The 15,379-nt window shown below is 37.9% G+C and overlaps 1 protein-coding gene across 1 annotated transcript in view; it reads left to right on the top strand.

Moving 5' to 3' along the window:
• LOC5565810 (roundabout homolog 2) overlaps window positions 1-15,379 on the top strand; it is a 353,487-nt gene that overhangs the window by 297,313 nt on the left and 40,795 nt on the right. The window contains exons 4-6 of the mRNA XM_021855294.1: window positions 4,671-4,940; window positions 5,362-5,639; window positions 13,387-13,624. Of these exons, the coding sequence (XP_021710986.1) occupies window positions 4,671-4,940; window positions 5,362-5,639; window positions 13,387-13,624 (786 nt within the window). The remainder of the gene's footprint in view (window positions 1-4,670; window positions 4,941-5,361; window positions 5,640-13,386; window positions 13,625-15,379) is intronic.

The raw sequence follows: 15,379 nt of genomic DNA on the forward strand, positions 1-15,379 counted from the left end.
TTCCCTATGTCGATGATTTTGTCGATCCGTTTGTTCTGCGTACATTCTCACTCTCCATATCTTGTTATCCTCCTTATCTCGATATCTCCCTATCTCGAGGTGATTTCCTTTCCAGATTTTCTCTCTGTTTGTCGATATGCCCATTATTAAAGGTTACTAGAGTAGATTTTAGGGATTCAAAAGAATTTGCGAAGACGAAATGACGCTACAGATTTCTGTACCAATTCTTTCAGAAATACTTCCAGTGATTTTGCAAATGATGCTTAGAAGAATTTCGCCAGGAAATCCTTGAGAACTCCAAACCTGCTCCCTCCAGTAATTTCCTCAGGTATTATTTTGATTTTTTTTCTCAAAACTGTCTTATAATGTTCTACAGATTGGTTTTTACTATTCTTTCAACCGAATTCTCCAGTTGTTACTCTAGGAGATCTTCTAAAGATTTCTACAGATTTTTTTCCAAGGAGTATGTTCCAAAGCTTCAGATCTTTAGATGATTTCTACATTTATAAAATTTAATCACCGCATAACTTTATTATTATGAAAATTTATTGTTTTTTTTTTCGGTGGGTGCAATACCATTACTCATAGCGAAAGGGAGTAACGAAAGTAATGAAATGACAAGATGGATGGAATCGCAAGCGAGCGACGAGTGAAATGAATAGAAGTTGAAGATTTTTTTAACAGAGGGCCACATGTGTGAACAATACATTCGAAACGACAAATTGTTGCCTAACGTCCTGGCTAGATGATGTAGTGTTGGTCTACTAACACTATAGAGTGTCCCAGAAAGTATTGGCACGACTTTGATAACAAATATCATAACATTTTTCCAAACAAATCAATATTTTTGAATTTGTATATTTTTCCTCGAGGCATTTCAAATGCTGCCTGTGAAAATTTTGTGTGATAAAACAACCTTATACATTTAAACTTCTGACATTAGAAAATCAATTCTTATCCAGCCAGCACAGACCCTACTTTTGTGTTTTATTGGAATTTACCTAATAATAAATGTTTTTATCAAAATCCTACGATGTGATGAGTTCAAATACATTTTATCCAAGATGTTCTGCAAGATTTGTTGTTTGAAATTTGATTCGGCTTCGATAGAAAACATTTGAAAAAAATGGTAAAATTCTAAAAAAAATCGCTAATTTTTCTCTCCACATATGATTTTTTTTTTACGAAATCATAGCTTTTCAGGTATTTTCAATATGAATATGAATAATCCATTTCATATTTACTTACGTCAAATATCTGTTCTTTTGGATAGGCAACACAAGTTTTAGATTTTTACATGTTTTACGGATATGCAATGGCTTGGTTTTGACCCTTTAAAAAATCGACCCCCCTTTAGACAGGCAAAATTTGTCGCTACCAACGATCGAGAGAACTGTAATATAAGCCGAACAATATATTTAACAGTCAAGGCGACAAATGTTGCCTGTCTAGTGTTGGTAGTGACCAACATTACAACATCTAGCCGTTCAAGACCAGGACATTATGCAACAATTTGTCGTTTCGATTGTGTTGTTCACAAATTCTGGCCCTCTGTCAAAAAAATCTTCAACTTCTATTCATTTCTGTCGTCGCTCACTTGTGATTCTATCCATCTTGTCATTTCATTACTTTCGTTACTTCCTTTCACTCTGAGTATAGGTATTGCATTCACCGAAAAAGCCAATAAATTTTCATAATAATGAGATGATTTCTGAAAAAATCTTCGAAATTCCATTTCTGTGATTCTCCTTGGTAAAATTCAGATTGTACTCTTGAGTTGAAAAAATCGTGGAGTGGAATTTTTGAGAAATAATCACTAAATGAACTACTTAAGAAATTTTCGGAGTAATATCTGAACATTTGGGCGTTTCATTTTCATGGTTCCTGTTTGGTCTCTTAATTCTGGCAAGAGGTCTTTATTTTTTTTCGATTTTTAAGGCACTAAGTCGCTACCAGTCCTGTATTGGAGAAAAGCTTCCATAGTCTTGTGGTTATGACTGGCATGAAAATGAGGGGAAAGGGTGCCAGTGGGAAGCACCTAGTTATGAGAAAATCTACTTTGAAGTTTTTTCTAGCATTTTTTAATTCTATACTAATTGTATGGGAGTCAAAAATCAAACAACTTTGCCGAAACCATCGAATTTCTAGCTGTTCTGCATCTTGAGATATTTTATTTTGAAATATTTGCAGTTCACTACACGGAAAACATTCTACAAGCTCGATCAATCGATGGTGCAAAACCAGTCGCTATCGGCAATCCAAATTCAAATGTAAAACACGTTAATTTACAAATTTTCGAAAAGTTTTCTGTAGAACTTATCAGCGATTTCTTGATTTTCTGATACCAGGCACCCATTACGGGCGCACGGTTCCTCAAAAAATAACATGTTAATTAACATGTCACGCGTGGATGGCAAATGTTAGTCCTTGTCATGTTAGGCAAACTAGTTCTACTAGTGATTGATGTCGCAATTGTGAAACACGTTGAAATTGTATGTTAAAGCCTTTGCTATCGAACCAAAGTCAAACCTTAACAGAAATGCAAGTTTTGCATGTTATTTCACGTTGTCATTTAACACGATAGAACCACGTTGAAAAGAATATGGATCGATCGTGAGGATTATTTTCAGTGTAGGTTGTTGTTGGGCAGAGGTGGACACACCACAACGCAGAACAGGGTCACCGAAGCGGAACGCGGAACCAGGATTTCGGTAGGAAAGAAAACAACTACAAATCAACTACTGTACGCTACGAGAACTTTAATAAACACGTCTGAACGGATCGAACATCACATTACGGATGAATGGCAAACTTTCCATTCTCCCTTTCTTCCTTCTACTTGACGCGCTCGCCGCCTGCCCTACTGGCGCATGCGTCGCAGCCTTACTCATACAGCTACACACATCCAGTGCTGCCGCTTTGCATACGAGGCACAATCATTGCATACTCCAACAGTTGTAAGTTCGAATTAGGCATTTCACGGCGAAATTCTCTCTCTTTCGTTTTTCACCAAAACTTACGGAGATGAACCAGCTGAAAATCTCCCTAATAAAAATAAATAATAACAAAACTTGAAAACAATGGTACTAGTACCTGTCAAGTTTGACAAGCACTGGCACCGTTGTTTTCAGATTTCCCAAATAACGTCAACGTGAAATGGGCAAAACAACTTTTCATCGTTGTGTAGGTGCGCACCAGGAGCATTCTGTGTATTGGTATTGGTGTCAGCTTTAGCTTCGTATACACGGAGCCGCAAATCAACCCAACTTTGATTTCTTTTGACGCAATTCGGTTCTTCCGTGGGATAACCCAAATTTGGGTTAACTGATATATACCTATCATAAGGTTGTTTCTATTTGACAGCGGCAAAACAAACAACTCAGTGCAAAAAAACAAATCTACCCAGCGTTAGCTTTCGAAGTCTCCGTGATGGGTTAAAACAACTTAACGTTAGGTAAACTCGAAAGAACCCAAATTTGGCTTATTCCATTGAACGTCGACGATGGGTCGGTGCGTCTCTCTCTGTTTTTGACAACATTGCTGTTGCGAGAGAGGCAAAACAACCCAACCGTGGGTAAAAACTAAATGCAGTTTACCCAGTTTTTGGGTAATCTGATTTCTCCGTGTATATAAATCTTTCTCTCTCTTTCACCCCTTCACAAAATTGGTAAACAACAAGGCCAGTAAACATCAAAACAATGCAGAGCCCCATAGGCTAACCGACACACATGATGTCGGACTTGCTGTCATTAAATTTTGTTGTTTGTTTACCGCGCACGACGAAAGAGTACTTTCCGCGACGTAGTAGCATAGTTGTTTGCGAGAGGTGAACGATCCTGTGACATGTTCCGGCGGTTGAAATCCCACGGGGTGAAGCGGAATTTTATTCATACCGCAATCCGTCGGTACCGGAAGACGGGTTCGGCCAAGGATCGTGTGAGATTCGGGCGGTCGCGTTCGGGGAGGACAAGGAAGCGAGTTTAGGAGAATCAGAAAAAAAAAAAGTTTTCTGAGCTAACGCCACCATGCGATGAAATTTCCAACTGTATTTTATTATGTTAAAAAGAAATAAGTTATCATTTCCATACAGTAAAATAATTGAAAATCCGTTCAAACTTTGAGAAGCTTTTACGATTTGGATTTGGTGTCAATATGACCCAAGCCTCGACCAAGGTATTTTTATGGGAAACGATATATCACAGTCTTAAGAGCGTGAACGCTTTCTAATTTACATTTTCCGAAATTTCTATCCAAAAATTTGGTACCTGAAAGTCGTTAAAATGAAATACGACCGCACAGCGGTTGCTAATTTCGGGGATTTTAATTATCGAGCCGAAGCACATTGCTGGAGTCGTAAAACGCCCAAAGCTTCGAATTCAAGATGAGATCGAACACGATAAATCTGTGCTTTCGGGGGTATTGTTAACGTTTGAAGCGTGCTCCACGCTAATCAGCATATTAAATTGAATTATCATCTACTATTGCCAATAAGCGGTCGTATATCAAACGATTAAATGGGGGTTCCATTCTGCTCCCCGTAGAAAGCTCCGTGTCTCGCTAATTTATGACAGTTTTAATCAGTTTGGTCATCGGCAAACAAAACCGCTAACAACATCCCGGCCACAGGTTGATTAATAGTTTGAAATATGTTGTTTTTTCTCCACCAACAGTAAAACCATACTTCATCGCCAAACCGAGTGACGTCACAGTTCTGGAGGGGAACCGGGTCCAGTTCCAGTGTGCCGTGGGTGGAGATCCGTTTCCGCAGGTGCTGTGGAGCAAAGAGAACGGTCACATTCCGGTTGGAAGAGCGGAAATACTGGAGGAAGATCGAAGTTTGATCATCAGAAATGCAACACCCGACGACCGGGGACAATATATTTGCGAGGCACACAACAGTGTCGGACAGATCAGTGGCCGAGCAAATTTGGCTGTTAACAGTGAGTATTATTTGGGTCGTCGATTAGGATTATGGGCAGCTGTAACCACGGTAGGACCTTCCTTCTCAGAATCAACAAACACATTTTGTCAATCTTCCATGTTCAAATATTTAGCGCCATAAATGCCTTATCAAGAAGCGATTTTATTGCCGCGCTGTCGATAATCCCCTCGAAACTCGCGATAAAATATCATTTTTACGAGCAACACCGGACCGCGTTCTTCTTGTTGAGTCCCCTCGATTCTTACGGTGAACTGAATCAGTACCCGTTTTTTACAACCGGTGCGATATATTTGATTTCGACTTCCAACCGGCTGCCGAATGCCATTCTAACTCACTCACGCGATTTTTATTGCATCAAATTCCGATCCTCCTCCAACCAAATGTCAACGGCCTTATCTTTGTTTCACCCCATTCAACAGCTCCACCAAGCTTCACCGTTCGGCCCCAGGATCAACGGGTGGTTCCGAATGGGGTGGCCACCTTCCGTTGCGATGCCAGTGGGAATCCTCCCCCATCGGTATTCTGGACCAAGGAGGGCTCGCAGACATTGATGTTCCCGAACAACACCTACGGGAGTTTGCAGATATCCGGACAGGGGGCGCTCCAAATCCGGGGAATCCAGCGGGAGGACGAAGGATATTACGTATGCTCGGCCCTAAGTGTGGCGGGATCTGTCACGAGCCGGGTGTATTTGCAGGTAGGGTTACCAGACGTACTCTTTTTAGAGTACAAGTACTCTTTTTCGCCTTAAAAAATTGTGTACTATTCTTTTTTGCTAAACGGGCTCAACTGTACTCTTTTTCAGTTATTACTGACGATAATCGTCAAATCAAATAACTCGTTGAAGAAACCATATCAACCTTTTTCCCAGGATAATACAGATAATTCACCGATTTTCGATAAAACTGGCACATAATTAACCTACTAATTATTTTCAATTCAAAAAGTCAGTCAAAATTCAAAATCATATTGTTTCGAATAATTTAATCTTATTGAAGCAACTTTTTGTGTCAAACACTTATTATAGGAACGTCATTTTGGCGTTGCAATTTTTGATGAACAAAGATGTGGGAATGAAAAGGTTTCAGTTAGAAGTGTAGTATGGGAATCATAAAAATAAACTATTAAATCAATCAAGTTTCTAATGTTTTAAAAAGTCCTTAATAAAACTTAAATCGAAAACAATGCTTGAGGTACTTTTTACACGTTTCACTCTTTTTAGTTCTTCTGGTTCCTTCACAAACTCAAATTGTTCTACATTTTCTTAAGATTTTTTTCAACAAACCTCATTTGAAAGACAATATTATTAAAAAAAATCGATCGACTTTTGGTACAGTAAATACAATAAAAAAAAATTGATAGAAAAAATCGATTCACTTAGAGCCAATGTTCAATATAGTAAGAGAGTATGGCATGAGACAAATAAGAGTTAAATTTCGTAAATATTTGATGAAAAGTTGAGAATAGTGTCTCCCTAAAAAACTTAATTGTAATTGAAATGTAAGAAAAGTGGCTGTGATTAAAGGCCCAAACGCAATGATAGCGGAACGGCAACGGGAAGCGAAACCGGTTCGCCAGCATGAACTATAGCATGTTTGTCGACTCAGACTTGGTTCACTTTCGTTCGTTCAGGACGGTGTGTTTCATGCTGGCGAACCGGTTCCGCTTTCCGTTGCCGTTCTGCTATCATTGCGTTTGGGCCTTAAGAACCAAACATTTTTTTGCAAAAGAATGTCGAAATTATTAATTAGTAGTACCACAGACAAACAGACGTCACACTCTCATCATTGTGCATCGACCACCTTTTTAACGATTGATTCAAAAATATGGTAGGTGGCCAATCCGCCACCTGCAGCGCTCGCATCGTTTTTGTTCGCGTTTGACCTTTATACACTACCGCCATCTGTTGGCCAGCCGGCCAAACAAACCGATTTTAGCATTGGGCGTACATGTCCTCGTGACTATGATTTTGATCGCGATTTGTTCTAAGTGTTACGTCTGTTTGTCTGTGGTAGTACATCTACATTTTTTCAAGGTAGGCTAAGTGTACTCTTAAGTACTCTTTTACAGAGTTGAAAAAATGTACTCTTTTCAGTGAGAGCAAATATGGTAACCCTATTTGCAGGTATGATTTGCTCTTGCTAGACTTGAACTCGTACTCTTGGACGTGACTGTGGAGTTGGACTTGGACTTGGCAAATCGAACCGAAATCGAATCGAAATCAAATCGAAATCGAATCGAAATCGAATCGAAATCGAATCGAAATCGAATCGAAATCGAATCGAAATCGAATCGAAATCGAATTGAAATCGAATCGAAATCGAATCGAAATCGAATCGAAATCGAATCGAAATCGAATCGAAATCGAATCGAAATCGAATCGAAATCGAATCGAAATCGAATCGAAATCGAATCGAAATCGAATCGAAATCGAATCGAATCGAAATCGAATCGAAATCGAATCGAAATCGAAATCGAATCGAAATCGAATCGAAATCGAATCGAAATCGAATCGAAATCGAATCGAAATCGAATCGAAATCGAATCGAAATCGAATCGAAATCGAATCGAAATCGAATCGAAATCGAATCGAAATCGAATCGAAATCGAATCGAAATCGAATCGAAATCGAATCGAAATCGAATCGAAATCGAATCGAAATCGAATCGAAATCGAATCGAAATCGAATCGAAATCGAATCGAAATCGAATCGAAATCGAATCGAAATCGAATCGAAATCGAATCGAAATCGAATCGAAATCGAATCGAAATCGAATCGAAATCGAATCGAAATCGAATCGAAATCGAATCGAAATCGAATCGAAATCGAATCGAAATCGAATCGAAATCGAATCGAAATCGAATCGAAATCGAATCGAAATCGAATCGAAATCGAATCGAAATCGAATCGAAATCGAATCGAAATCGAATCGAAATCGAATCGAAATCGAAATCGAATCGAAATCGAATCGAAATCGAATCGAATCGAAATCGAATCGAAATCGAATCGAAATCGAATCGAAATCGAATCGAAATCGAATCGAAATCGAATCGAAATCGAATCGAAATCGAATCGAAATCGAATCGAAATCGAATCGAAATCGAATCGAAATCGAATCGAAATCGAATCGAAATCGAATCGAAATCGAATCGAAATCGAATCGAAATCGAATCGAAATCGAATCGAAATCGAATCGAAATCGAATCGAAATCGAATCGAAATCGAATCGAAATCGAATCGAAATCGAATCGAAATCGAATCGAAATCGAATCGAAATCGAATCGAAATCGAATCGAAATCGAATCGAAATCGAATCGAAATCGAATCGAAATCGAATCGAAATCGAATCGAAATCGAATCGAAATCGAATCGAAATCGAATCGAAATCGAATCGAAATCGAATCGAAATCGAATCGAAATCGAATCGAAATCGAATCGAAATCGAATCGAAATCGAATCGAAATCGAATCGAAATCGAATCGAAATCGAATCGAAATCGAATCGAAATCGAATCGAAATCGAATCGAAATCGAATCGAAATCGAATCGAAATCGAATCGAAATCGAATCGAATCGAAATCGAATCGAAATCGAATCGAAATCGAATCGAAATCGAATCGAAATCGAATCGAAATCGAATCGAAATCGAATCGAAATCGAATCGAAATCGAATCGAAATCGAATCGAAATCGAATCGAAATCGAATCGAAATCGAATCGAAATCGAATCGAAATCGAATCGAAATCGAATCGAAATCGAATCGAAATCGAATCGAAATCGAATCGAAATCGAATCGAAATCGAATCGAAATCGAATCGAAATCGAATCGAAATCGAATCGAAATCGAATCGAAATCGAATCGAAATCGAATCGAAATCGAATCGAAATCGAATCGAAATCGAATCGAAATCGAATCGAAATCGAATCGAAATCGAATCGAAATCGAATCGAAATCGAAATCGAAATCGAATCGAAATCGAAATCGAATCGAAATCGAATCGAAATCGAATCGAAATCGAATCGAAATCGAAATCGAATCGAAATCGAATCGAAATCGAATCGAAATCGAATCGAAATCGAATCGAAATCGAATCGAAATCGAATCGAAATCGAATCGAAATCGAATCGAAATCGAATCGAAATCGAATCGAAATCGAATCGAAATCGAATCGAAATCGAATCGAAATCGAATCGAAATCGAATCGAATCGAAATCGAATCGAAATCGAATCGAAATCGAATCGAAATCGAATCGAAATCGAATCGAAATCGAATCGAAATCGAATCGAAATCGAATCGAAATCGAATCGAAATCGAATCGAAATCGAATCGAAATCGAATCGAAATCGAATCGAAATCGAATCGAAATCGAATCGAAATCGAATCGAAATCGAATCGAAATCGAATCGAAATCGAATCGAAATCGAATCGAAATCGAATCGAAATCGAATCGAAATCGAATCGAAATCGAATCGAAATCGAATCGAAATCGAATCGAAATCGAATCGAAATCGAATCGAAATCGAATCGAAATCGAATCGAAATCGAATCGAAATCGAATCGAAATCGAATCGAAATCGAATCGAAATCGAATCGAAATCGAATCGAAATCGAATCGAAATCGAATCGAAATCGAATCGAAATCGAATCGAAATCGAATCGAATCGAAATCGAATCGAAATCGAATCGAAATCGAATCGAAATCGAATCGAAATCGAATCGAAATCGAATCGAAATCGAATCGAAATCGAATCGAAATCGAATCGAAATCGAATCGAAATCGAATCGAAATCGAATCGAAATCGAATCGAAATCGAATCGAAATCGAATCGAAATCGAATCGAAATCGAATCGAAATCGAATCGAAATCGAATCGAAATCGAATCGAAATCGAATCGAAATCGAATCGAAATCGAATCGAAATCGAATCGAAATCGAATCGAAATCGAATCGAAATCGAATCGAAATCGAATCGAATCGAATCGAATCGAAATCGAATCGAAATCGAATCGAAATCGAATCGAAATCGAATCGAAATCGAATCGAAATCGAATCGAAATCGAATCGAAATCGAATCGAAATCGAATCGAAATCGAATCGAAATCGAATCGAAATCGAATCGAAATCGAATCGAAATCGAATCGAAATCGAATCGAAATCGAATCGAAATCGAATCGAAATCGAATCGAAATCGAATCGAAATCGAATCGAAATCGAATCGAAATCGAATCGAAATCGAATCGAAATCGAATCGAAATCGAATCGAAATCGAATCGAAATCGAATCGAAATCGAATCGAAATCGAATCGAAATCGAATCGAAATCGAATCGAAATCGAATCGAAATCGAATCGAAATCGAATCGAAATCGAATCGAAATCGAATCGAAATCGAATCGAAATCGAATCGAAATCGAATCGAAATCGAATCGAAATCGAATCGAAATCGAATCGAATCGAAATCGAATCGAAATCGAATCGAAATCGAATCGAAATCGAATCGAAATCGAATCGAAATCGAATCGAAATCGAATCGAAATCGAATCGAAATCGAATCGAAATCGAATCGAAATCGAATCGAAATCGAATCGAAATCGAATCGAAATCGAATCGAAATCGAATCGAAATCGAATCGAAATCGAATCGAAATCGAATCGAAATCGAATCGAAATCGAATCGAAATCGAATCGAAATCGAATCGAAATCGAATCGAAATCGAATCGAAATCGAATCGAAATCGAATCGAAATCGAATCGAAATCGAATCGAAATCGAATCGAAATCGAATCGAAATCGAATCGAAATCGAATCGAAATCGAATCGAAATCGAATCGAAATCGAATCGAAATCGAATCGAAATCGAATCGAAATCGAATCGAAATCGAATCGAAATCGAATCGAAATCGAATCGAAATCGAATCGAAATCGAATCGAAATCGAATCGAAATCGAATCGAAATCGAATCGAAATCGAATCGAAATCGAATCGAAATCGAATCGAAATCGAATCGAAATCGAATCGAAATCGAATCGAAATCGAATCGAAATCGAATCGAAATCGAATCGAAATCGAATCGAAATCGAATCGAAATCGAATCGAAATCGAATCGAAATCGAATCGAAATCGAATCGAAATCGAATCGAAATCGAATCGAAATCGAATCGAAATCGAATCGAAATCGAATCGAAATCGAATCGAAATCGAATCGAAATCGAATCGAAATCGAATCGAAATCGAATCGAAATCGAATCGAAATCGAATCGAAATCGAATCGAAATCGAATCGAAATCGAATCGAAATCGAATCGAAATCGAATCGAAATCGAATCGAAATCGAATCGAAATCGAATCGAAATCGAATCGAAATCGAATCGAAATCGAATCGAAATCGAATCGAAATCGAATCGAAATCGAATCGAAATCGAATCGAATCGAAATCGAATCGAAATCGAATCGAAATCGAATCGAAATCGAATCGAAATCGAATCGAAATCGAATCGAAATCGAATCGAAATCGAATCGAAATCGAATCGAAATCGAAATCGAATCGAAATCGAATCGAAATCGAATCGAAATCGAATCGAAATCGAATCGAAATCGAATCGAAATCGAATCGAAATCGAATCGAAATCGAATCGAAATCGAATCGAAATCGAATCGAAATCGAATCGAAATCGAATCGAAATCGAATCGAAATCGAATCGAAATCGAATCGAAATCGAATCGAAATCGAATCGAAATCGAATCGAAATCGAATCGAAATCGAATCGAAATCGAATCGAAATCGAATCGAAATCGAATCGAAATCGAATCGAAATCGAATCGAAATCGAATCGAAATCGAATCGAAATCGAATCGAAATCGAATCGAAATCGAATCGAAATCGAATCGAAATCGAATCGAAATCGAATCGAAATCGAATCGAAATCGAATCGAAATCGAATCGAAATCGAATCGAAATCGAATCGAAATCGAATCGAAATCGAATCGAAATCGAATCGAAATCGAATCGAAATCGAATCGAAATCGAATCGAAATCGAATCGAAATCGAATCGAAATCGAATCGAAATCGAATCGAAATCGAATCGAAATCGAATCGAAATCGAATCGAAATCGAATCGAAATCGAATCGAAATCGAATCGAAATCGAATCGAAATCGAATCGAAATCGAATCGAAATCGAATCGAAATCGAATCGAAATCGAATCGAAATCGAATCGAAATCGAATCGAAATCGAATCGAAATCGAATCGAAATCGAATCGAAATCGAATCGAAATCGAATCGAAATCGAATCGAAATCGAATCGAAATCGAATCGAAATCGAATCGAAATCGAATCGAAATCGAATCGAAATCGAATCGAATCGAAATCGAATCGAAATCGAATCGAAATCGAATCGAAATCGAATCGAAATCGAATCGAAATCGAATCGAAATCGAATCGAAATCGAATCGAAATCGAATCGAAATCGAATCGAAATCGAATCGAAATCGAATCGAAATCGAATCGAAATCGAATCGAAATCGAATCGAAATCGAATCGAAATCGAATCGAAATCGAATCGAAATCGAATCGAAATCGAATCGAAATCGAATCGAAATCGAATCGAAATCGAATCGAAATCGAATCGAAATCGAATCGAAATCGAATCGAAATCGAATCGAAATCGAATCGAAATCGAATCGAAATCGAATCGAAATCGAATCGAAATCGAATCGAAATCGAATCGAAATCGAATCGAAATCGAATCGAAATCGAATCGAAATCGAATCGAAATCGAATCGAAATCGAATCGAAATCGAATCGAAATCGAATCGAAATCGAATCGAAATCGAATCGAAATCGAATCGAAATCGAATCGAAATCGAATCGAAATCGAATCGAAATCGAATCGAAATCGAATCGAAATCGAATCGAAATCGAATCGAAATCGAATCGAAATCGAATCGAAATCGAATCGAAATCGAATCGAAATCGAATCGAAATCGAATCGAATCAAAATCGAATCGAAATCGAATCGAAATCGAATCGAAATCGAATCGAAATCGAATGAAATCGAATCGAAATCGAATCGAAATCGAATCGAAATCGAATCGAAATCGAATCGAAATCGAATCGAAATCGAATCGAAATCGAATCGAAATCGAATCGAAATCGAATCGAAATCGAATCGAAATCGAATCGAAATCGAATCGAAATCGAATCGAAATCGAATCGAAATCGAAATCGAAATCGAATCGAAATCGAATCGAAATTGAATTGAATAAAAATCAAAATCGAATTGAATGAAAAATTGGCTGAAAAATGTTTGGAAATTTGATTAAAAAGATTTTTGGAAATTGTGTGGAAATTAAAAAGATTTTTTATTTGATTTTTTTTTTACAAATGTTTAATTCTGATCTATAATAAAAAAAAAAATTCTGAATTAAACCTTTTTTTTCAACAGGTCACATCATCGCTCGATTCCATCACACCTCCCGTGCTCCAGCTGGTCCCAACGAATCAATCACTTCCAACTGGATCCAGCACAATCCTTCCGTGCCACTTTCCGCCTACCTCCACGAATGGCCAGAGCAATTCCGTGGACGATGGCCGCATAACCTGGGAACGAAACGGTTTCGAGCTATCTCCAGCATCCTCGACGCGAATCAACCAACTCCCTACCGGTTCTCTCAAGATTGACGGTAAGTCCTTCTCCCTCTTCAACCGAACGCACTTCAAATGAAATCATATTTCCTTCAAACAAAGAGCTCGCCAGCAGCTCGCCTGTGCTGAGATCCATCATGAAGCGGTAATTTTCATCCTATCAGGGTGCACTCGCCAAAGCCTCTTCACTCTGATCAAGCAGCAGCAGCAATTCTCCCCTTGGCTCAAATACGGCCGGGTTATGTTTTCCTCAAGAGCCTTATCCCATTCGCTCGGTTTCGCTGGCTTCCTATATCTGCTGCGTTCTTGAGCAATGTAGACTATGCCTAGCGTGCGCCTTCGGTAATGAGATTTCTGGCACTTCTCCAGTCCGGAACAATGGATTCTATGGTGAACACCGGGAAGATGTAATACCATGACTTACGGTGACGAACCAAATTTTAAGACCACCTCCAAAAAACGTTACATATTTGCTGTATTTCTGTGATTTTAGCATATTGCTGTAATGGATTTGTATTTTTACATTCGGCAATTAAGAAAAAAACAGCAAAATGTTCGTAAAGTTTTGTCCGTCACTGTACCTCGACGCGATGGCGGCAATCCGTTTCCACATCTCGTGCCAAGAATTGGTGCTTGCAAGTTTGAGTACCACCACAATCAATCCATCATCATCAGCCTCATCATCAACATCCCAATCATCGTCTTTCTCGTGAATTTCCAACCCCTGCGTATACAACTCAATTTCACAAGTTCGGATCGTCTCCAGTTTAGAGCAAATATGCATCCTGATTTGACAGGATCTTGCTTGAATGACTTAATTGATGCATTAACACATGTTGCACAAAGCTGACGGTGAAAGGCAGCATCGGCGAACACGAGCTCCATTACGATGATTATTGCTAGGTATTTGCTGGAGGGGAAAACGCAAGCAATTTTTATTCTTCGAGGAAAGGGTTTGGGAGCAAACAATGGATCCTCGTTCATCCTGGGAGCTTGGGTGTAATTAATACTGAGAGGGACTCTTTTTTCGTCAAGTTGAAATGACAATTACAAAATGGGGAAGAGTGTTTAATTACGGGGGGTTTTGGTTGGATGTCATGGGATGAAATTTTTGAAGTCGGTTCAATCATTTGGTTGATGGAAGGGATGACGATGATTGATGAGGGATTGCTTTGAGAAATAAGCAGCTTCAATTGTCGGCTTAGTAATTATTAAAAATTTCTTACTTCTTAGAACAGCAGATAGCCCTCTATCATACATGCTGAAATATAAAAGAAACAATAGAAATACTATAACTCAGCCATTCCATGAAAAACCTATCTAGTGGGTCACCGAAATCCGTGAAAATTTGCTATTTTATTCTTTATCCGAAATAGGTATACATGTGTTTTTGAATTTTTTTTTTATTAGGGTGAGCATTTTCAAAATAGATTACCAGAAAAATCGCGATTTTTCAAAATTTTTATTTTAAAAAAATATAACTTTTGAACCGTTAGACCGATTTTCAACTTTTTCGGACGAAATAAAAGCTAAAGATTTTGACTTTTTACAAAATATAAAATTTCACAAAAATTGTTTTTTACATTAAAAAAAATCATTAATTTCCGTTTTTCGTGTTTTGAAGGCCTTGGGACCAAAGGGTCTATTGCTGTTCTCATTTTTTCTTGAAAGTTCAGTAAAATTTAATTTTACTGTCAAATTTTCAGCAATGAATGTTTTTATTTTTTGAGATATATATTTTTGAAAATAAAAAATCAGTCATTTTTTATTGGCACACACTGTAGGTCTCAGCG

Source organism: Aedes aegypti, chromosome 3 (assembly GCF_002204515.2).
Source record: "Aedes aegypti strain LVP_AGWG chromosome 3, AaegL5.0 Primary Assembly, whole genome shotgun sequence".
NCBI lineage: Eukaryota > Metazoa > Arthropoda > Insecta > Diptera > Culicidae > Aedes > Aedes aegypti.